The sequence below is a fragment of the Sphaeramia orbicularis genome, chromosome 19 (genome assembly GCF_902148855.1).
Source record: "Sphaeramia orbicularis chromosome 19, fSphaOr1.1, whole genome shotgun sequence".
Classification (NCBI taxonomy): domain Eukaryota; kingdom Metazoa; phylum Chordata; class Actinopteri; order Kurtiformes; family Apogonidae; genus Sphaeramia; species Sphaeramia orbicularis.
In genome coordinates this window covers 27,535,830-27,559,464 of record NC_043975.1, presented here as the reverse complement: position 1 = coordinate 27,559,464, position 23,635 = coordinate 27,535,830, and the positions used below count along the sequence as shown (strand labels likewise).

The 23,635-nt window shown below is 36.6% G+C and overlaps 1 protein-coding gene across 3 annotated transcripts; it reads right to left on the bottom strand.

The window, feature by feature from the left end:
• Positions 1-1,087: 1,087 nt before the first annotated feature.
• Positions 1,088-23,078, bottom strand: LOC115410730 (myosin light chain kinase, smooth muscle-like). 3 transcript variants are annotated; one of them, XM_030122508.1, is made up of 19 exons: positions 22,853-23,078; positions 22,509-22,594; positions 22,222-22,387; positions 16,823-16,969; positions 16,469-16,621; positions 16,236-16,355; positions 15,553-15,606; positions 15,317-15,447; positions 13,681-13,837; positions 11,173-11,484; positions 10,957-11,053; positions 8,706-8,909; positions 7,360-7,577; positions 6,736-6,856; positions 6,192-6,344; positions 4,096-4,225; positions 3,859-3,940; positions 3,501-3,641; positions 1,088-1,691 (listed from the first exon to the last, which is right to left on the bottom strand). In XM_030122508.1, exons 3-19 carry the CDS (start codon positions 22,385-22,387, stop codon positions 1,486-1,488), a joined length of 2,592 nt encoding a protein of 863 aa, XP_029978368.1. In that variant the 5' UTR covers positions 22,509-22,594; positions 22,853-23,078; the 3' UTR covers positions 1,088-1,485. The 3 variants fall into 3 exon arrangements, with proteins under 3 accessions (XP_029978368.1, XP_029978369.1, XP_029978370.1); XM_030122509.1 differs by having other exon boundaries at positions 22,509-22,569; XM_030122510.1 differs by lacking the exons at positions 22,509-22,594; positions 22,853-23,078 and having other exon boundaries at positions 22,222-22,493.
• Between the last annotated feature and the right edge of the window lie 557 nt (positions 23,079-23,635).

Genomic DNA, 23,635 nt, shown 5'->3' with positions numbered 1-23,635 from the left:
TTTATTAAACTCCAGGGATTTTAATGATTAGTCAGTGTTGTAGAAGATGACTGTTTCCACGTTCACTACGGAGCCTCTGAACGTACAAATGGGTCATATCTGATGATCATGAAAAGATGGCAAACTGTATTTTACACCAATTATTTACATGTATTGATAGGATTAGTGGGTCAACAGTGATTAAACAGTTTAGATCAGTGGATGCTTTTGGTCAATGGTAGATTTTTGGGTCATTATGGGTTAAAGTTGTGTCTGGTGTCACCTGGTAATACAGAGAAAGTTCAAGTGTCTAATTTTGTTGTCTTACATGTCTCCTCTGCAGATTCAGTGGAATGTTCTCAAATTAAATGTTTTCAACTCATGGCTTGCCTTTCCTCATTTAGAGAAAGGGAGTTGACCACATGGACCAATTTTTTTTTTTTTTTTTTTTTGTTTTTCCCCACCCATGATGCCCTCAACCCCCAACTGGGTCAGTCCTTCTCAGTTCACCAAATGAGTTAAACCTCTTTTCTTCCAATTTTGAGATATTGCAATTTCAATTTTTTTTTTTCACTTTTTTGCAAAAAAGGCCAAATTTCAAATTGCTGTAACTCAGCAACCACATGTCTGATTTTAAAAAGCAAGGTATTTCTGTTAAGGGGAGACCATAAGGAATCTAAATTTAGTATTGTTTTGTACATTTGGGGACTTTTGAGTTGGATGACCTTTTGATATATATTTTGACCTTGAAACTGACACTGTGGGACACTACTGACCTCTTTGATACCAGTATGAAAAATGTAGCCCTATGTATCAACTACAACATATTAAAAAAAATGGAGGGGTTTTCTTTTTTATTTTCATGCAATACTATGTAGAAGCTGACATGCCCATTCCTTCAGAGATCCATTCAGTGACAGTGTTAAAATGTGAAATTTCAGCTTTTCTGGCTATGAATTACTTATATGTAAAATGTCAAAAATTGGAGGTGGTGAGGTTTAAAAATGCCATTGTTTTGGTTAATCTGAGATGGACTGACCCAATTATCAAAAACATGTATATGACGTTACTGAATCATATGAAAAATATCCAAACACCCTTCAGCAAAGATTGTTAAAATGCATTTTAATGTCAGTGCCTTTAAAATAGTGACAGTTTAGAAATAAACATTTACAGTGATAGATTTTGTGAATGATTTTCAACCGATGTCAGTATAACACTGAAGACTGACCTGATGTAAAACACAAACAGGCTTAAACACACTTAATGTGACGTGAAACAAAGAGCTATCCAAACCTTATTATCCACTCAGTGGTAGAAGATGACAAAACAAACTTTTTGCCTTGAAATTATGTGAAAGCAGCTGTTTGTGAGGCGGTGAATGACTGTCCATCCTTGGTATCACATCTGTCTAAGCCTCAGCAAATGATTCCTTAAAAGTCCCTTTAAAGCAGATCCAACACTTGTGATTTTCCTTCACTGGTTTTAATCCACAGCTCTGTTCTTTTACATCTTCACTGTCAGTTTGGCAGAGCACATTGCTTCCCCCAGCTTGTTGCTGGCTCTGCACTTATAAACTCCAGAGTCAGAAGGCGATAAATCAGCCAGAACCAGAGAACAGAATCCATCCTCATTTTGCTCCATGGTTACTCTGGACGACTCAGACACTTCCTTCTCATTCTGAAGCCACTTTACGTCCACGTTTGGATAACCTAGGGTGAAAACATTCCTTTTAAACTCAAGTTATGAATGAATGGTTTTTATTAAATTTCACTGTATTAAAATATGTTAGTAAAATTAATGCTATTCAGTCATTAACAATCATAAAACATAACTTTTTTGACAACAATTTGACATGAGAGGCTGTAGTGTATTCTATCAAGATGCACCATGTAATTTTTTTTCTTTGCAACTTGCTATAAATTTGCAAGACCTAACAGCAGCAGAACGTTAATAAATGCGTTGTTTATCTTTTGCCATGAATCCCTCGTTACTCTCTGCCATGTTGAAAAGGTCAAAGGTTATTTTCAGCTTGTGGATCAACATTTTTTCCCCAGTTGTGGAAAATACAACGTGAGGGGGTGTTCATGTTCAATTTTCCAGTTCGTAACTAGTCTTCACCATAATTCCCATAGCATGTGAAGGCAGGAACATTTCTCTGTAGATGAGATTTGGGTCAGTATGCCTGAGCTCCTCCATGCCTCCCTTCTACTCTTTGACAATAACAAAAGTGTGAAACACCAGATACCATTAGCTTTGAGATGTGTCTGATTCTATTAAAAACATGTATGCTAGGTTAGTTCTCCTGTCAAAGCCCTGATCAAGGTACTGCCACAGATCTGGAGTTGGTCGCCAGTTGCCTCCAGTGGCAGCCCACTGCTCCATAGATGGGTGAAATATAGACAATAAAGGCTTTTATTTTTGTAAAACAAAAAGTTAACACATTCATGCAGAAAGTTTGGATGTTAACGCTTCTGAACCTTTTGAGTTCGGGTAAGTGTAACAGTTAAATAAAAAGGTGATTACGGGGGGGAAAAAGTATATATTGATATAAATACTGATATTCTTCATTCTATGCAAATCCCATGCCACTATGACCCAAATTTTTCAACCACTGTTTTTCTATTAAAAATCAATTATATTAACTCCTGAAGTTATATACACAAGTATAAATATAAAAAATAAATAAATAACTTACATGTTTTTGCTTTCAGGTAGATGCTAAATTAACCCTGTAAAGCCTGAACCATTAAATCATTGACAGAAAATTCCAGTTCTTTGAACTGGAGCCTTTATTGGTCCTTCTGAACAACCAAAAAAAATTGTTCTTCAAATATCAATTTCCATATATGAGTTTCAATTTTGTATCATATTTGATACATCAGGTCTCAATGCCAAATATTTTTGAACAAACAAAAACATGTCTAACAAATTGGTAATTCCTTTTCAGAAATGGCAAAGTTCTGCCTCCCTCCTCATTAATGACAGTCTTGTAGTGTCACTGGAAAGGCCTCTGGTGAACAAATTCCTCCCCCCTGGTGGATTATCCATGTATTTGTTCAAAACTTCAAAACTCATGTATCAAATATGGTACATTTGGCATTATAGGGTTAAGTGGAAATTGTCAATTTGACTAAAGCACTTAAAATAGATGGAAATTTGGATGCAACTGGTGTAATGGTCAATAGGAATGGAAAAAGTAATGACAGATTTTCCAGTCTCGGGGATGGCGATGGTTTTGTCGATGCCTTGACTAGATATGTTCTAAATATGGTCCAACCAACATGGGGGAATACTGTACATATGCTATTTCGGCTGATTTCGTAATGGATACAAATTTGGGATAGTTGGTGTTAAGGTGTTTTTAAATAAATATAGACTGAAATTAAAAAAAACAAAGAACAAGTTTTGATACTATGAACTCTACACTACCACAACAACACAAGTCAGAGTGTTTGCTCTGCCCTTGACTATTGAGTGGCAGTATTTAATCAAGTGCAACGCCACTATAATCACCGTACCGCTGATGAGGCATGTTAGCTGAGCAGTGGCTCCTCTGGGAAGGGTGGTGTCTTTCAGGGCCTGCTGGAAGCGGGGTTCTCTCTGAAGCTGCTTGTCCAGAGACTGGATGGCCTCTTCTGCCTCTTGGCTCCAGCCTGGCTCTGGATGAGAGAGAGGATGATGATGATGATGATGAATAAAACAGAAACAAGGCTCTACTGATCACAAAGGGGTAAACATGAAGTGACAATCTGAAACTGTGAGTCATCTGCCATATGTGTGTGGCTTTAGGAGAGGAGGCTAGTGTGTATGTGTGTGTGCGTGTGTGTGTGTGTGTGTGTGTGTGTGTATGCGTGTGTGCATCTTTATCTCGCTTACCCTCTGAGGAGCTGCCAGGAGAGTCTGGCCTGTTGGAGAGGTTAGCCATTCGCTGTAGGGCCAGAACAGCCTTGCCAGTTTTCTACAAGTTTAAAGGTCAAATACCACTGGATGACAAACCACACTCACAACCAAGCTTCAGGTCTATATAGAACAATGATTGTGAAGGTCATCACAGAGAAGTAATGATAAGGAAAACGTTAAATGTTGGACTATCAGCAATTCTTGCTGCATTACCTTCCACTTGCGCTTGGCTAGGAAGCGTCGCATTTTCTGCTTGCTGAGAGACTTGGTAGACCTGCGAGTCAGAGGGGTAAAAGAGGCCATCCAGGGGTGGAAAAGGGCCTCGGTACATGACAAACGGCATCTAGAGTTGAAAAGTTAAAACAGAGAAGCAAAGGCTGTCAAATGATGCCAGCAGGGAGTCCTCTGTGATGCAGTTATGCAACATGATGCAGAAGCTCCTAAGCATAAGGAATGATTTTGCAGCATGTATAGAATGAGACATAGGGCCGTTTCTTTCTATATGCCAGTGGTGTCCAATCCTGGTCCTCGAGGGCTGGTATCCTGCATGTTTTAGATGTTTCCCTCTTCCAGCACACATGACGGTCATTATCAGGCTTCTGCAGAGCTTGATGATAGGCTTACCATTTGAATCAGGTGTGTTGGAAGAGAGATGCATCTAAAACATGCAGGATACCAGCCCTCAAGGACCAGGATTGGGCACCCCTGCTATATGTGAACTAGGCAAATGTTTAAGGTCCCCAAAGCTGCATGTTCAGCCTCATCTGAGGAAAATTTAAATGTCCTGTCTTTATCTGTAGCTATCTCATGTGTTTATTACATCCCATATATACTTAAAAAAAAATAAACGTAGGATATAAATAAAATAAAATGCAATGATAAGCTGTGGCTGGTGTTTTTGTGACATTATTAGGTCATATTTGTTGGACCCCACTGTCACACAGTTAGTGACATAGTGGACCGCCGACAGGTATGATGGGAATGACTTGACCCACCTATCATTCCTGTTAGCAAGAGTTTTAAACAAAACAAACACCATAATGGCAGCAAAAAGAAGTTATCTCAGCGGTTTAAAGTAAACACTTTTTGTAAACACGCAAAATCTGTTTTATTTATTGATGTATAGAAGATTGTCGTTTTCCTTGTATTATAGTTTATTATCAGTTTAACTTGCCTGAGTGGCTCAACTTAAGATGTTTAATTTTAACTGTAGCTTGTTTTGCTCATGAAGTGTAATAGATTGTGGCATCTTAGTAGACCATCTAAAGCAGGGGTGTCAAACTCATTTTAGTTCAGGGCCCACATATAGCCTAATATGACAGAAAGTGGGCCGGACCAGTAAAATAATATAAATAATAGGATAAGAACTTTTGAGTGAAAAAAGGAAAATTCCATAATGAAAATGTTTACATCTACGAATTGTACTCCAACATTACATGAACCAATATGAACAACCTGCAAATTCTTCAGAAAAATAATTGCAATGTTAACAATATTATGCCTTAGTTTATCATTTATACATGTGAATCACAACTTAGAGGTCACAGTGGATCAACAAATACACAAAACATTAACTTACAGGCAGAATATTATTAAAATTCCGCATACTTCTCTTAAGAGATTTCAGGTTATTCATGTTTTTTGTTTTTTTGGGTTTTTTTGTAAAAGGCTAGTCTGTAAATATTATTGTGTAATTTTACTTTTTTTTTTTACACTAAACCAAAGAGAAAAAAATTAGAGTTTTCATTATTTATAGGTTGTTATAATACTATTTTACAGGCCTGATCCACTGTAGATTGAATTGACCTAAAATGATTTTAACATCTTTGATTGTTAATATCTTCAGTGTCATTTTTGCATTTCACAAATTCATCCCAGGGGCCGGATTGAACCCTTTGGCGGGCTGGATTTGGCCCCCGGTTCGCATGTTTGACACACACCTGTGATCTAAAGAGTTTAGGAATATCTTCATTGTAGTTTGACAAACCATGCACCCCCCCCCCCCCCCCCCCCCCCCCCAAACTGCATCTTGCTTAGGGCCCCCACGAAGCTACAAACAGCCCTGATGAGACATTACTAATATGAAGAGAGTCAGTTTACCTTCATTTAATTTACTTTTAACTGGTTCTCACAGGTAATTAGTTTGAAAAATCTGTACTCAAAGCTGCAGTAGACCGTCTAGTATTAATATGACCTCAATGACCCCTCAGATCTGAGCGGACACTAAAGTAACTGCCTACTCCATCTTTAAAATGCACAGCATTGTGTCAAAGCATCAGTGTTCCTGTCTTCAAGTTACAACCACCAACCTCCGATCTTTCTTCAACAAGGAGCTAATGAAGTCCTTAGCTTGATCAGAGATGTCCTCAAAACTTTCTGGATCAAACTCATATTTGGCAGCAGTGACAAGAGCAAAAGTCTCAGCATCACTGTTTCCCTGGAACGGAGACTCTCCGCTGAGCCTGGGGTTTAAAAATATAAGATACATTTACTCAAACATCTAGAGGATATGATGGATGGAAAGGTTATTCTTAAACATTTTCTTTTAGAATGACTCCCAAATGATACCTTCCTGGTGGATTTAGTTGAATGTAGTCATGAAAAGACTATATATGGAATAAATAAACTACGGTGACACTGAAAGACTACCAGCAGGGGGTGCCAAATCTGCTAATATCTGGGCTTGGATTCAACTGGTTTCAATCTTGATAATATCCATTTTGCTGATGAATAGATTAAAATTCATAAAAGTAAGACCCAATTCAGTCCCATTAGTGATTTAGCTGGAAAATTTTCCCTCTCAGATGGACGCCTGATCTGAGTTCACAACCTTTCAGCCATGATGTGACTTACAATATGAAACAGATGACTCCGATGCTCCACATGTCAGTCTCCAGCCCCACAGGTTCATAACTGATCACTTCAGGTGCCACAAACTCTGGTGTCCCATGCATGACCATCAGTGGTTTACCATCTGAAGAACAGCATAACAGCAAGAAACACAGTCGCCTATTTATGGCTGGTTCATGTAAATATTTTGCATTTGTTTGTATTGGTTGATCCCAGTGTGGCTCCAGTCATGTCTAAATAGACCACCCAGTCTGGAAAAGCAGTGTGTTGGATGATTGAAGTTTTCTGTCTGAATTCACAGGCTTTGCTCCAGCTATTCAGTCAAAGTGACGTCACTGTCTATTTTAGGCGTTTGCAGTAATTGCATAATGGAACTGTTGGCATGTAAGATTTTATCTTTAGTTATGAATAGCATGTCTTAAAAATAACTACTTATTTTAAGTCCCTGCTGAAGTGTCAACATAAAATATGATAAATGACTGCTAACTTGGTTCCAACTATACAGGGTTTTCAAAGTTATTCTTTAAATAAACACTTCACTCTGTAGCATTAAAAACAGTAAAGATTTGCATTTGAGAGAATTTCTGCTTTATTCTGATTCCATAAATTCAAATCATTGACGCTTACCTAGTTTACTGGCGAGACCAAAGTCAATGATTTTGATCTTTGTACCAGCTGTGTCCACACAGACGATGTTCTCAGGCTTGAGGTCCAGGTGGACTATGTTCTGCTTGTGAACATACTGCATACCCTCCAGGATCTGCTGCATGTAGCGGGCACTGGTGAGCTCCGTGTGCTCAAAGTTTTCATCCACAATGCGTTCAAAGAGCTCCCCACCGGCAATACTGGGCGGACAGATACACCGTTTTATACTCTGGTGTACACAGATGGAAGACATATTAACCCATAAAGACCCAGTGCTACTTTTGTGTCAGTTCCCAAATGAAATTTTTTCTACATTTAACCTTTCTTAAGTGATTTATCACCATTTATTATAATATCTTCTGCATTTTGTCAGTATAAATTATGGTATTTTCCTATAATTTACTGACCATGTAGGTGTTCAAAAATGCTCAGATTAAATTTGAGGGTTATTATATCAGAAACAGAGAAAACTGAAGAACAAGGTTCGTACACATTTTTCAAGGTCAAATTCAAGCACTTTTAAGGGTTATTTTAAAATTTTCCAGCACATCACCCACCTTTGCTGGGGTAAAATACATAGCTACAGGAATGCTCATAATTTTTTCACTTTTTATCACAATGATGTATATTGTATTATGCTATAAACATCTAAAATTATGTTTCATAATAGCAGAAAGTTTAGGAAAAAAAAAAAGAGCCAAAGATTAGGACAAAAATACACCTGGAGTCGACCTGAGAACACCTGCTAATTTTCTGTTTTGTCACAAGGTTTTATTTTTCAAAATGTATCACCTCTCTGTAAGTAGCTTTGGCATATCATCTAACCTGGCAGAATTAATATTAAAAATAAATAGATAAAATCAGATAAAATCACATCATGGGGTTATAATAAGCATTTTCAAGCACTTAAACTAAAATTCAAGCACGTTTCAGACCTTGAAAACAAAACATAGAAATTCAAGCATTTTCAAGGATTTAAAGCACCCATACAAACCCTGTGAAGAAAAAGTGACTTTTTCAGTCAAATATATCAATAGCTGAACATAAAACAAGTGTCTCCATCCACTGTCATTGATCAAACTCAACAGGTTTTACCAGTGAATCAATGTTGTAGAAGATGATAGTGTTTCTACGGTAAATACGGAGCCTCTGAACGTCCAAATGGGTCATATCTGATGACCATGAAAAGATGACAAACTGCATTTTACACCAATTATTTACATGTATTGATAGGATTAGTGGATCAGTAGGTATTAAACAGTAGATGTTTGGGTCTTTATGTGTTAAATGATCTAAATCATAACACCTTCTGTACTTCAGTTACTTACTATTCCATGACCATAACAGTCTCAGAGCGCGCAGCATACGCAGCCAGACACTGGACCAGCTTAGGGTGGTGGAGAGAGTTCATTATTTCGATCTCTTTCAGGGCTGCTGACCTTTCCTTGGAGGTTCGGGCTCGGTAGAACTTCCCTGCACACACTTGGCCAGTCTCTTTGTGCGACAGCCGGAACACCTGCCCAAACTTCCCACTGAAAATGTTGAACCAAAGCAAATTAGATTAGAGTTTACTATCACAATTTACTAATAGGTGACAAATTAAAAGAAAAACCAGCCTAAAAAGGTGTGTTAGTAAAGCGTTGGGGCATCACTTGCAGCCTCAGTACATTTTGGCAGTGATTCTAATGTCTGTGACATAATTCTGCAAGTTATTCCCTCATTTTATGTTCTGAAGATGACAGTGGAGAGGACTTTCTAACAATGTCCAGAAGCTTCAATGGAGGGATCATTCATGCCATTTTCACACTCATTTAACCAGGGGTGTCAAACTCATTTTAGTTCAGGGGACACACACACACAGACTTGTATTTGACAATTTGATCTCAAGTGGGCAGGACTATTAATCCATAAAGACCCAGTGTTATGTTTGTGTCAGTTCCCAAATTAATTTTTCTCTCCATTTAACCGTTCTTGAGTGATTTATCTCCATTCATTACAATATTGTCCTCTGAATTTCGTGTTTTTTTTTCAGTTAAAATCAGGTATTTTCCTATATTTAATTCTCTGATCATATGGATGTTCATAAAAGTTCAGATTAAAGTTTAGGGTTATTATATCAGAAACAGAGAAAACTGAAGAAAAAGGGACTTTTTCAGTGAAGATATTATTAACTGAACATAAAACAAGCGTCTCCAACCACTGTCATTGATTCAACTCCATGAGTTTTACTGGCGAATCGATGTTGTAGAAGATGACGGTGATTCCATGTTCACTACAAAGCCTCTGAACCTCTAAGTGGGTCATATCTAATGACCATGAAATGATGATAAACTGCATTTTACACCAATTATTTACATGTATTGATAGGATTAGTGGATCAGAAGTTATAAAACATTTTAGACCACTCGATTTTGGTTGTTGGTGGCTGTTTGGGTCATTATGGGTTAAAATAATAGCATAAAAATCTATAAAATAACAGTAAAATCAAATTGTAAAAATGTCTATACTTAAAAAAAAAAAAACTTTCCTTTGAACATGAAAAAACAGAAATTTCTCAAGAACAACATGTGCAATTTTGATATTATGATGCCTCAACTTATCAATTATCCTCCTCAGACCAAAGAAAGTAAAAGGTTTGGTTTCTTTATGTTAAATAACTGCCTTGATTCGAAAGAGTATGATGCAACAGTTTTCTCAGATACTTTTTTTTTAAAGCTGTGAAACTCTATTCCCCTACTGGGTCTCAGGAGAAAAATAGACATCTGCATTATAGATCTCAGTGGATCTACAAAGATACTATGCATTTAGTAACAAGCTTAATATGGCTTCAATGTAATTTTTCCACTTCGCAAATTCATCCCATGGGCCAGACTGGAACCTATGGGGGGGCTGGTTTTAGCCTGTGAATTGTACGTTTGACAACATTAAACCATTCAATGACTTCTCATGCTAGAACAGACCACTCCCACTCTAACTTGCCAACCATCTGCATCACATTTTCAAATATGTAATAACGATAATAAAAAGTATTTAAATAGCACTCATTGCAGAAAGAATTCACAAAGTACTTTACAATAAAATCAGAAGTAAAATAAAACAAAAACACACACACACAGCCGCAGAAAAATTATTAGACCACCTTTGTTTTCTTCAATTTCTTGTTCATTTTAATGCCTGGTACAACTAAAGGTACATTTGTTTGGACAAATATAATGATAACAACAAAAATAGCTCATAAGAGTTTAATTTCAGAGCTGATATCTAGCCATTTTCCATGTTTTCTTGATAATAACCAAAATCACTTCAGTTCTTACATCAATATCTATGGCATTGTATTGACAAAAACAGTGCTGTGCCATGATACACCCAGGAGTTAATATTTGATTGCATAACCATTGTTTTTGATGACTTTTGATGGTCTAATAATTTTTTCCACGACTGTAAAAACATGAAAGCAAATAGTGATTAAAACTCACCCCTAAATAAAAACTCGTCTAAACAAGAAGGTCTTCATTTGTTTTTTTAAAAGACTGTACCATAAGGTTAAAGGTTAGTGTAAAATATTAAATGCATGCTTACACTCCCAGCTTTTCGTGTTTGTTGTAGTGGTCCTTGACTTTGTTTTTGGTGTCTATGGTCACTGTGACATAAGACTTGGGGTCTTCCTTTTGTTCCTCTGAAAAACAAATAAAGGTTTTCTGAAAAGTCCAGGTCTCCTAACAATTAACAAAATTAATGCCATTTCATCCTGGATTCTCTCTTTGAAACATTTTACAAATCCAACACATCCCATACTTGTAGTTGCCATCTTGACACAGTTAGACTCTTTGCTTGGTTCGCTGACCCCTGCAGAGTTGTAGGCCCGGACCCGGAAGCGGTACTGCCCCTGTGGTTCTAGTCCTGAAGAGACCCGATGGGAGGTGCTCTTACAGCGGCTCGCCACCTCAGTCCACGTCCCGGACTGGTTCAGGCCTTCTTGTCTGAGCTCCACTATGTAACCCAGAACAGCTGTACCCCCGTCGTAGCTGGGACCCGTCCAGGACAAGACCAGGGACTGAGCGGATAACTGGGAGACAACAGGATGAGACGCTGGGGGGTCTGGACGATCTGAGGAGGAATGAACAAACTGATATAAGAAACTTCATTCATCAAAGTCATTGGAACATGCAAGTGTTATAATATAATAAAAATAATGAATGCCAAGTGTGAATATTGTTCTTTACTGAAATAAAAATTAAGATCAGGATTTGCAAAAACTACCTAAATAAAAGTGTAACATATCTTTCGTTTCCATATTTGTTAATATATTTCATACATAAGCCAAGTAACACACACTGACTGACACATCTTTGAAAAGCTTAGGTTTGGGCATGTGTCCATCTGTCCTAAGCAAGTACAGAGTGGGGAAGCAAAATTTACAATATTTTGAGGCAGGGATTGAAAGACAGTGTATGACCAATTAGTTTATTGAAAGTCATGAGAATTTATTTGCCACAAGAAAATTTACATAATAGAAAGTGTTTTTATTCTATGTGTCCTCCTTCTTTCTCAATAACTGCCTTCACACGCTTCCTGAAACTTGCGCAAGTGTTCCTCAAATATTCGGGTGACAACTTCTCCCATTCTTCTTTAATAGTATCTTTAAGAAAGTCGACATTGTTGTGTGATGTTCTATTGGTAGCATGTTCTAAAACGCTCCAAATAGCATAATCCAGAGGGTTTAGATCTGGGCTAGAAGGCGGCCATAAACATGATTCCCAAAAATTGCTAAAGTTGGATTTGTTGCTGTTGTCAACAAGTGTTTTGGTGTTCTTGTGTAAGATTTTAACTTCAAATCATATTTTACTGCATTTCTAACGGTCTTGTTGTCTACCTCAAGTTCAATTGCCATTTTTCTCATGGATTTGGTTGGATCCTTTAGGATTTTGGATTTGAGAGCTTTAATAAAAGCTTTGGTACGTTTTTTGTTGCTTCCTCCACTTCCAGACTTTCTCGTAATAGTTTTGCTCATAGTCATTCTCTTCGTTACATTATAAACAGTCTTTATGGACAATCCAACTATTTTTGAAATCTCCTTTGGTGTGACGAGTGCATTCAGCAAATCACACACTCTTTGACGTTTGCTTTCCTGATTACTCATATGAGCAAAAGTTTCTGAAAAGGTATGGATAATAGTGTTAGGTATGATTATGACATCAATATATGTTTGGTTTCAAAACAATTGACGTAGTGCCTGCTGAGAAAAAACAACTAAATGTTCATAGTAAATTTTGCTTCCCCACCCTGTATAGTTCTTAAAATGTGGTATTTAGTTGAGTTTTTAAATAACAATGTATTTTCTTAGCTTTGTGAGTCTTGCCTCATGTTAGAAAAAGACCAAAACACTGAAAATAAACATAACATGCTGCACACTTTTAATCCCCCTCAGCCAAATATAGTGTAAGATTCTGTTGAAAGTTACTGCCCTATAATTTAGATTCGATTGCCTTTGTTGCAAAACTTATTACATACATATTTATATTTGAAAATACTCATATTATAACTGCACAAGGCCATTTGACCTTGAAAAAGTAGGTCAAGGTCACCTATTTTCAACATGCCAAAACACATCCACGGTATAAATTTGGTGCAGATATCACAATGCATTCTTCAGATAATGCGATTATGTCGTTGAATGGACAGACAGACAGACGACAAAATGATTACAATACCCCAGTAGTTGGCTGAGGGGTAAAAACCAAAAACAATTTACCAAATAAACTTAAAAACTGAACCTGATATTAAAACCTCTCTTGGACAATCAGTCTTCTCTGTTAAAGGAGTTAAAGGTTCATCAGCTGAGTTGAAAAAACACAATTTTAATGGTTTTAATGGAAGTGTGAAATTATGACTGAAACAGAAACCACTTTGTTCTTATGTGTGATATTTTCTTACAGTTTGTGCTTTTCATTTCCTGTATTATATTTGTATCTATTGTCTTTTTCTTTCTTTTTTTTGTTTTTTGTTTTTAAATGAAATGTCTCCCGTGGACAGTTGTTGTAAATTGCCCTTTTGGCACTAGCATTTAATAACAGGGCATCTGCTATTTCTTCATATTGTATTTTGCAGTTCCAATGCTACTATTATGTCCATGTGAAACTAATCTAAATTTTAAGCAACAAAAATAATTTTAATTAAACTGGAATCAATTAAAATAAAAATAAAAATCAACTGAATACATTTTTGGTGTATGTTCAGCATCTGCGCATACATCTAGGGGACAACTGGATCTGAATATGTACAGCAGACTAATGTGAGTCTCACCTATGACACTGAGGGAAACTGTGTGGTGAGCGGAGCCTCTTTGGTTTCGTACAACAATAGTGTACGAGCCTTTGTCGTCTGGACAAGCTTTGGAGATCACCACAGTGCTCTGTGTCTTACTGCCAGTGACAGAAACCCTCTTCCCTCCTGATACAACCTGGGAAGTAGAAAAAAAAGCATGAGCAAACAGACATCAGCGATTAAGTGCAAACCCATAAAAACCCAAACATCCACTAGCGACCAAATCTAGTTATGTAAAATGTTTAATACCCGTTGATCCATTAATCCTATAAATACATGGAAATAATTGGTGTAAAATGCAGTTGGTTATCTTTTCATGGTCATCAGATGTGACCCATTTGGATGTTGAGTCTCCATAGTGAATGTGGAAACAGTCATCTTCTATAACATTGATTCACCAGTAAAACCCATGGAGTTGGCTCAATGACAGTGGATGGAGACACTTGTTTTATGTTCAGTTCATGATATATTTCACAGAAAAAGTCACTTTTTCTCCAGTTTTGTCTGTTTCTGATATACAGTTGTGGAAAAAAATTATTTGACCACCCTTGTTTTCTTCAACTTAACTGGTATAAATAAAGGTACCTTTGCTTGGACAAATATAGTGATAACAACAAAAATAGCTCATAAGAGTTTAATTTCAGAGCTGATATCTAGCCATTTTCCATGCAATGCAAAAATCAAAATCTTACAAAGTGTATTTTTCTCATTTCTAGTCAAAATATCTCATCACACTTAAAAGACATAATCACCTAAAGAGTAACTTTTCAGTGAGATATAATAACTTATTTTTAGACAATAGATCTTGAAAATCTTATTTCAAGAAATCTTAACAAGATAATTTTCACTTGTTCCATTGGCAAAGTATTTTTGGTTGATTCAAGATTTTTTGCTTAATTCAAGCAAAAAAAAAAAAAAAATCTGCCAATGGAACAAGTGAGAAGTATCTTGGTAAGATTTCTTGAAACAGGATTTTCAAGATCTATTGTCTAACAGTAAGTTCTTATATCTCACTGAAAAGTTACTCTTTAGGTGATTATGTCTTATTTTAAGGGTGATGAGATATTTTGACTAGAAATGAGAAAAATACACTTGGTAAGAGTTTGATTTTTGCAGTGTGTTTTTTTTGATAATAACCAAAATCACTTCAGTTCTTACATCAATATCTATGGCATTGTACTGCCAAAAGCAGTGCTTTTAGGCATTCCATGTTTTCTTTTCTGTCTGTTTTAGTCACATGATACACACAGGAGTTAGTACTTGATTACATAACCATTGTTTTTGATGACTTTTGATGGTCTAATCATTTTTTCTCCAACTAGTAACCCTAAATTTCAATCTGAGCTTTGATAAACATTTACATGATCAGTGAAAAAAATATGGGAAAAAAAACCATATTTTTCCTGAAAAAAACAAAAAAAACAAAAAAAACTGAGAATAATATTATAATAAATGGTGATAAATCACTTAAGAAAGATTCAATACAGAGAAAAATTCATTTGGGAATGGCCACAAAAGCAGCACTGGGTCTTCATGGGTTAAAACACGTACTTAAGGCCTGTCAAGCAATGAGTCAAACGACACAAACCAGCCTCTGGGATTAGAATATCCTTACCTTGTCTCTGTTGTAAATCCAACAGGAGGCCACAGGGTCAGAACTGCTGCTGAACTCACAGTGTATCCGGGCCTCTTCTCCCACTCGAACCTCCACCAGCTCAGGAGGATCTAGAAACTCCACAGGAGGACCTGAGGAGAGCACAGGCGGGGCTAGTTAATAGATTTCAAGGATTATCATAAGTTAAATGCAGTAAAACTCATCAGAAGTCTTTCACAAGCTCTCCACCCACTCACCTCTGCTAGTTGAGCCTTTTGTTTGAAGGTGGCTGTCTGTGATACCTGTGGAGACTGGAGAAGTGGGTGGATTTACAGGTGTGGGCTATAATAGGTAGTTTTAAGAGGGATCTAACCAATCACACACAAGCAGTCATGTTCGGTTGCAAGGACAAACACACACTGCAATCACAGAATAGAAGCTGCAGGAAACAATTTTCAACATTTAACATTTGGACTGAGTTAAACTGTCACATTTCTGCAACGCATGCTTTGTACAGTTATATTTGTCTAATATTGTAGCTTGTTTAAGTATTTTCTACTGATTTACATGATTTTTTTTTTTTAATTATTATTATAAATCTTTTTATTGGATTTTTGTACACAAATAGCAATACCTGACATGTATAATGTTTCAGGGGGTCTGGTTGAAAAGTAATAGGTAGTTGTCTTTATATATTGCATACTGAGAACAACAGTTTTAATCTAAACCTGAACGGCTTCTATGAATGAACCATAATAAACCATTATCCCTTCCCACCCACCATTAAGAGGTAAAACTAAATAAAACAAAACATAGAGAGATAAAAAAAAATAAATAAATAAAAAAACAACCCACATGACCACTTGCAATGAAATAAATGACATTAAAACAGGTAATTAAAACAAACTAGAGTAAGTTAGTAATTCAATTTGTAATCTACCTTTGTCTTTTCCTTCTCTGAGACCTGTTTCTTCTTTAGTTGCTGAACACAGTTGTTTATTTTCATGTGGTGCAGCCTTATGTGTGGCCTCACTCCTTGATCTTGATGTTTCCTTAGATGCTATTTCATGACATACAACATTTCAGAACAGTTTTAGATGCATCATTCCGGGGCAGGACATGCTCTACTTGATGTTTGTGCAGTTTCTAACTTGAGAGTTTTTTTTGTTTTACCTGTGATATGTAACGCAGCGCTGCTTGATTGTTTTCCAGCAGTATTTTCAGCTACACATGTGTACGTGCCAGCATCTCCAGATGAACACTTGGTCAGAGTTAGTTTTGCATCACCGTTTTTGAAGGAAGTCTTACTTGAGTGCACTTTCTCACCTAAGTACCAAGATAACAATAGATATCCACATGGTATTATTTGACTGTACACAAACCAAAGGAACGTGCTGCTGAAATGACACATATATAATACAGGACAATACGCTCTTAACCTTCACGGATAAACTATAGTTGATTTATTCTGATGTGATATCCTGGTTGATAGAGGGTGTTTTCAAGGTATAGTAATCCAGCACTTGCCATTGTGTAGCCAGGAAACTCTCACAGGGTGACGTCCTGTGATAACTCCTTGAAAAGTAGCATCACTTCCTTCACAGACTGTGCAATCCTGCAGTGGTTCTTTGAACTGAGGCGCTTCCGCAACAGGAACGGATGCTGGTTTGGCATCTGAAAAGACAAAAGAAGTTAACACTTAAAGACCAAAAGCATCTGCTCTTTAACCCATGAAGACCCAAATATACACCAGTGACCAAAAGCACCTGCTGATCTAAAATGTTGAATAACTTTAGAGCCACTCATCCTATCAATACATGTAAATAATTGGTGTAAAATGCAGTTTGTCATCTTTTCATGGTCATCAGATATGACCCATTTGGACGTTCAGAGGTTTCATAGTGACTGTGGAATCACCATCATCTTCTACAGTATTGATTCATCAATAAAACCCATGGAGTTGGATCAATGACAGTGGATGAAACTACTTGGTTTATGTTCAGGTAATGATAGATTTTACTGAAAAAGCCACTTTTTCTCAAGTTCTCTCTATTTTTGGTATAACTCTCAAATGCAATCTCAGCATGATGATTAAAGTATATGATCAGTGAAATAAATATAGGAAAATACCTAATTTCACTGATAAATATGCAAAATGGAGAGGATAATATTATGATAATTGGTGATAAATCATTGAAGAAAGGTTAAATAGAGAGAAAAAAAATATTTGGGAACTGCAAAAGTAGCACTGGGTCTTTATGGGTTAATGACTCTTGAACTATAAATCCTATCAATATATTTATATAATTATGGTAAAATGCTATTTCTTAGCTTTTCAACTGCATCAGATGGACATAGAGACGCTCCATCGTGAACATGAAACTGCCATTTTCTGCAACACTGATTCATCAGTAAAACCCATGTAATGGTCTTTGGGGAGGTGGGGGGCGTGTTCTGGGGATTTATGTTCAAGGGAGACCCACACAATATTATCAATTCATGTCAGAAAATATATGTAACGAGTTAAAACCTTAATATAGATGACAAATGTAGTGACAAATGACAGTGATTGTAGACAGATTGTTACGTAAGTTAATATACAGGGTGGGGGAAGCAAAATTTACAATGAACATTTAGTTGTTTTTTCTCAGCAGGCACTACGTCAATTGTTTTGAAACCAAACATATATTGATGTCATAATCATACCTAACACTATTATCCATACCATTTCAGAAACTTTTGCCCATATGAGTAATCAGGAAAGCAAACGTCAAAGAGTGTGTGATTTGCTGAATGCACCCGTCACACCAAAGGAGATTTCAAAAATAGTTGGAGTGTCCATAAAGACTGTTTATAATGTAAAGAAGAGAATGACTATGAGCAAAACTATTACGAGAAAGTCTGGAAGTGGAGGAAGCAACAAAAAACGTACCAAAGCTTTTATTAAAGCTCTCAAATCCAAAATCCTAAAGGATCCAACCAAATCCATGAGAAAAATGGCAATTGAACTTGAGGTAGACAACAAGACCGTTAGAAATGCAGTAAAATATGATTTGAAGATTTAAATTCTCATGGCTTTCAATAAACCAATTGGTCATACACTGTCTTTCAATCCCTGTCTCAAAATATTGTAAATTTTGCTTCTCCACCCTGTATTTTGCTAATATATTTTATTTTTTCTTCAGTTTCCTCTGTTTTCATTTAACAATTTTTGAATTTACACTAACATTTTATGAACATACACTATTGTAAATTACATATAGGTAAATACATGCTATAATGAATGGTGATACATCATTTAGGGAAACTTAGATCAGAGGTGTCAAACTCATTTTATTTCAGGGACCACATACAGCCCAAAATGATCTGAAGTGGGCAGGACCAGTAAAATTATTACGATGAATAAAGGAAAATTACATGATGAAAATGTTTGCATCTACAAAGCTTCCTTAAAAATGTGAGTAACATAAACAACCTGAAATGTCTTAATATAAATAATTGCAATTTTAACAATGTTTTCTAATATAATACTAAATGTAATATACAGTGTATATAATATTATCATTTACTCATGTGCATTACAACTTACAGGTCACACTGAACCTACAAAACACACAAAACATTTAATAACAGGCAGAATATTGTTAAAATTGCACTTACTTCTCTTAAGACATTTCAGGGTAGTTCATATTTGTTCAGGTTATTTATCTAAAGCTAAAAGTAAATGCTTGGTTGGAGAGATAACTGCTAAAGAATTGTAACTGATAGACACTAGCATTTGCTGGCTAATTAGCAATAGTTAGCTAATTATGGGAGTAAACAGAGGTATTATTGTACTGTCATACAAATAATACTGGTTTGTTTGATTTGTAAGGGTATACTTGAGTTGATTTGATTCCACTATGGGGTAAACCAGACAAAAAAACGGTTGTGAACCTCTGATTTACAGCAGCTACACCTGTGTTTTCTCCATCCCAGGCCAACAGTGGAACTCCTAATCCAAAACATAAATCACTGGCGACTATTATGTTGCAGAGGAAATGTCATTTCAGACCGTTAACTGATCAAACTGTAAGTGAACCTTGGATGAACTGCATGGAAGTGGATGCTCAGACTTCAAATGTTCAAGATTACACAAGTGAAAACAGTGCGACTGTTTGAAATTCATCTGTTTTGATCTCTGGCAGAGTTATGTTTATCAGCTCTGGAAAAAATTAAGAGACCATTGCAGTTTCCTGTGAAATCCGCATGTGTGCATGTATGACAGCCATTCCATTCCTGTGTCTGTTGAATTCCAACAAAATCACACCATATTCTACTGACTAAACTCCTGATAATGACTCCCATCCTTTACGAGGTGAATTCCAGCTCCTTTCCTCTGGATGGAGGTTCTTAGTCCCAAGGTGCAGGACACAGCGTTATAAAAACAGCTTTGTTCCTGTCGCTGTCAATGAGCTCAATAAGAAATAGTGACACTGCACTTTCTTTACTTATTTTAGTTAGTTATTCTATTTCTTTTCTCTATTTATTATTATTGTGACTTCAAAATTTTAAATTTTATGTTCTTATCCTGTTTTTTTTTTTTTTTATCCCAGACTGTTTTTAATCTTCTCTGGGTTTTTATTGTATTTTATTGCTTGTTGTTTTTATTTATTTGATCTTATTTATTTATTTTATTCTTTTACTTACTCTACTCCATGCTGCTATATTTTTGAATGGTGGAACACTGAACACTTTTTGTCCTGTCTGTAAGCTCGATCAAGTACCTGTCTAACATGTTCAATGTATGTCTTGCTGTAATGCCAAAGCAATCAACTTGACTGCAAAACAAATCTACCCACGGGTACAAATAAAGTAACCTTGAACCTTATTTAAGAAGGAGAAGTATAAAAACCACTACTGTGGCCATCACTATCTTTTTAAAATAGACAAAAACAGTGCTATTAGTACTGCAAAAGTAATTGGAATCCAAAAATAACTATTGAAAACTACTGGACTTCTGCTCTGACAATGTTCCCAAACTCTGAGGGCTGGTTCTTCTATCAGGACAATGCTCCTGGCCTCAGCTAGGTCAGTAAAGGTGTGGATGACGGACCACCAGATGAAGATCCTGTCATGGCCAGCCCAATCTCCAGACCTGAACCCACTTTGAAAACTTCTGGAGGAACATGGATGGACACAAGCCACGGAACATGTCTGAGCTTCTTGAATTTCTCTGCCAGGAGCTGCATAAAGTCATCCAACAGCAATGGTGGAGAGCCAAGACACGTGAAAGCTGTCACTGAAAATCAGGGTTATTCCACTAAATACTAATGTCTGAACTTTTCCCAAGTTACAACATTAGTATTGTGTTGACAAACAGGAAGAAAACTCCAAGGCACTCTCTTTAAGCATTAAAATGCCTTTATTCTCACCATGCCATGAGAATAAAGGCATTTTAATGCTTAAAGGGCTTTCTTCTTGTTTGTCATCTACTTTATGAATCCCTTTTTCCAAAGAGTACCTCCAACAAACTCTTTTTTGGGTCCTAGAAGCATTCGTTCCTATGTTTTTTTGAACATTAGTATTGTGTTGTTTAGAAATGAATATGAACTGGTTTTCTTTGCATTATCTGACATCTGCATCCTTTTGTTATTTTGACCATGTGTCGTGTTCTGCAATTACATGCTCTAAATAACAATATTTTTATTTGGAAATTGGGAGAAATGTTGTCGGTAGTTTAGAGAATAAAACAAAAATGCTCATGTTATTTAAACACATACCTATAAATGGTCAAATCAGAGAAAGTGATCATTTTGCAGTGGTCTCTTATTTTTTTCCAGAGCTGTAAGTGTAAGTGTTGAGAATATGGTATTGTGTCGACAGCCTTTTTCATCACCATATATGTATGTTTGCACATGTGTGTTTTTAGTGTTGGAATGTACGTCCTGGTGGGACATTGGTGGTCACTAGTGGGTAGTGGAATGCAATCAGTGAAAGGGGTGGCAGATTACATGGAAATGGTCGAGGATAATTTGGACCATAGTCACCATAAAAACAACACATTGCATAGATTTTTTTTCTGTATGTACAGAGCAACAAAATAGTATTTACACAAAGGTAAAAGTAGCTCTAGGGGACCAAGCCTTGTTTGCATTTATAGTCTAACAGATTCCAGTATTCCTGGTTTCCCTGATAGACTTTTGCATTCCCTGTGCACACAAATGCACCACAGAGGCAGTGGGATGGACAGTTAAACAGTTGGAAATGCATTCCAGGTGATTTACAATGATTGACTATAAGCTTAACCCTTTCATGCATACTGGTCACTACAGTGGATGGTTATTCTCCAGCTGTTCTCTTGTATATTCATGGGTTTTGTTGTTTTAGTTCCATATCAGCCAACACAGTGGATGCTTATGCATCATCCCATACACTGCGATTCATACCATTACTGTAACTTTAATGTTCTTGATGAACCTGATCTGCAGTAACATGTTTTAGGGTAAATCAGTTGTTAATTGTTAGACCGTATTTAATTTTTTTTTTTTTTAAACAAAGTTTTTTTTTTGTTGCATATTATCGCTATGAAGTGAATGATAACTAGTATTAGAATATGTTAAAATGTGAGAAAACATCAGATTAGCAGTATTAAAAATGTTTTAATTTCCCTGTTTCTGCTATTGGGTTTTATATATACATTTCTTTGCTTCAAAAATTAAATGCATGGTGTAGCTGAGTGGACATTTTTGGAGCTAGATGGAAAAAAAACCTTGATCACTTTGGGTTTTTTTTCATGCCAAAGGAGGAATAAAAACACTTAAGAAAAAAAAATCTTGACTAAGGTTCTCATAATTCATGCATGAAAGGGTTAAAGTTGCTGCACTGTGGAATAAAACTGAATCATTGCTGTGTATGTCAACTTGAGCTTTATTCCCAGTGTTTACCTGTTGCAGATGGAATTCCCAGTTTGCTCTTTCCCAGTTCCTTCCTGTCACTGGTATCCACTCTGTTTACATTTTGCTCCTTGACACATAAATGTCCAGATCGAGGTTTTATGGCCAATCGAAAGGTGGACACAAAAGTCTTCGATTCCCTGACGCCCTTATCCATCTTTGCCAAAACATAAAAAAAAAAAAAAAGAAAAACAAAAGTCAGACAGTCATCAGTTGGGTCTTCTATTCTTCTTTGGATTTAGTATGGAAATATGCAGTGAAACTCATGTGTTGCATACTTGGCCCGTCTCTATTTACACATCATCTGGAACAGGAGGAGCCTTTGGTCTCAGACTGCCTCTGAAATCACAACCCACTCATGGGTCTGCAGTACACAGGAAACAGCTCGTTTTATCGGAAGGCCAGTTAATAACACAACACACATGTGGAGTCACTGCTACAGTATGGGCTGCACTGGAACAGAGGGTGAGGGAGGCAGACACACACACATGGTAGGAAACAAAAGAGACAGCGAGAGCAACGAGTGGGAAGCCAGAACAGTCAACATGAAGAGAAACTAAAAAAAACACAATGAGCAGTGATAAAAGAAACAAGTTAAAGAAGGAGAAACAGTTACATTTACCTTCAGAAAGGCTTCCTCTCCCACTCCCTGTTTCCTTTTGGCATTTTATTCCCTGTAAACACAACGCAAACTGAAGCCAGCACACAACACCATTCAGAGCAGGAATCAAGACGAGCCAGTAGAGCAGCTTTGTGTCAGGTATAGACTCCTGTGAGTAACAGCAGGTAGAAACATCATGTAAGAGATTCTCAAAGATAGACTTCCACAGACCAGCTTCTCACAAGAACTGTAGAGGAGTGGGACCTCGTGACCCCACCCAGTAACCTACTGTTAGCACATGTAAATGAGACTTTAACTGTGCTGATAAAGATGGTCTCACTTCTGTCTGGGTGTGTCTCCACGGTCTCATTTTACCTTTTGTTGAATGAGTGTTTGCTGCAGACTGGTTTGGTCTTATGAATATTCAAAGTGTACAGGAAGGTTTAGCTGACTGTTAAACTGTGCAGATTAGATAAGTTGACTTTTGTACTTTTGGTTTTAGTTTTTTTTAAACCTAATTTATGACTTTAAAACACATTGGCAAAGTGAAATGAATAATGTTTATAATCATTTTTAATAATGTTAATAAATATGCCAAAACGTTTACTTTTCTGGGTCTCAGGAGGTTAATTTTTATTGTATGGTTTAATGTTTTTATAGTAGTGCCGTCAACCGATTACGATTTTAAACAAGAAAAGCACTCAGAGAGCGCAGACCTCTGCCAAGACAGATCTGCCCCCCCCCACCCCCCGATCACCACCAAAATTTAATAATTTCTTCCTTGTGCCAGTATCAACATTTCCT

What these genes read in the sequence shown, in the direction of transcription:
- LOC115410730 (XM_030122508.1), bottom strand. Translation starts at nt 22,387, where the DNA reads ATGGATAAGGGCGTCAGGGAATCGAAGACTTTTGTGTCCACCTTTCGA. An exon ending in ACTGTTATGGTCATGGAATA is followed by an intron (nt 7,578 to 8,705) that starts GTAAGTAACTGA and finishes CTGTCCGCCCAG; the next exon opens with TATTGCCGGTGGGGAGCTCT. An exon ending in GGAGTCATCTGTTTCATATT is followed by an intron (nt 6,345 to 6,735) that starts GTAAGTCACATC and finishes TTTAAACCCCAG; the next exon opens with GCTCAGCGGAGAGTCTCCGT.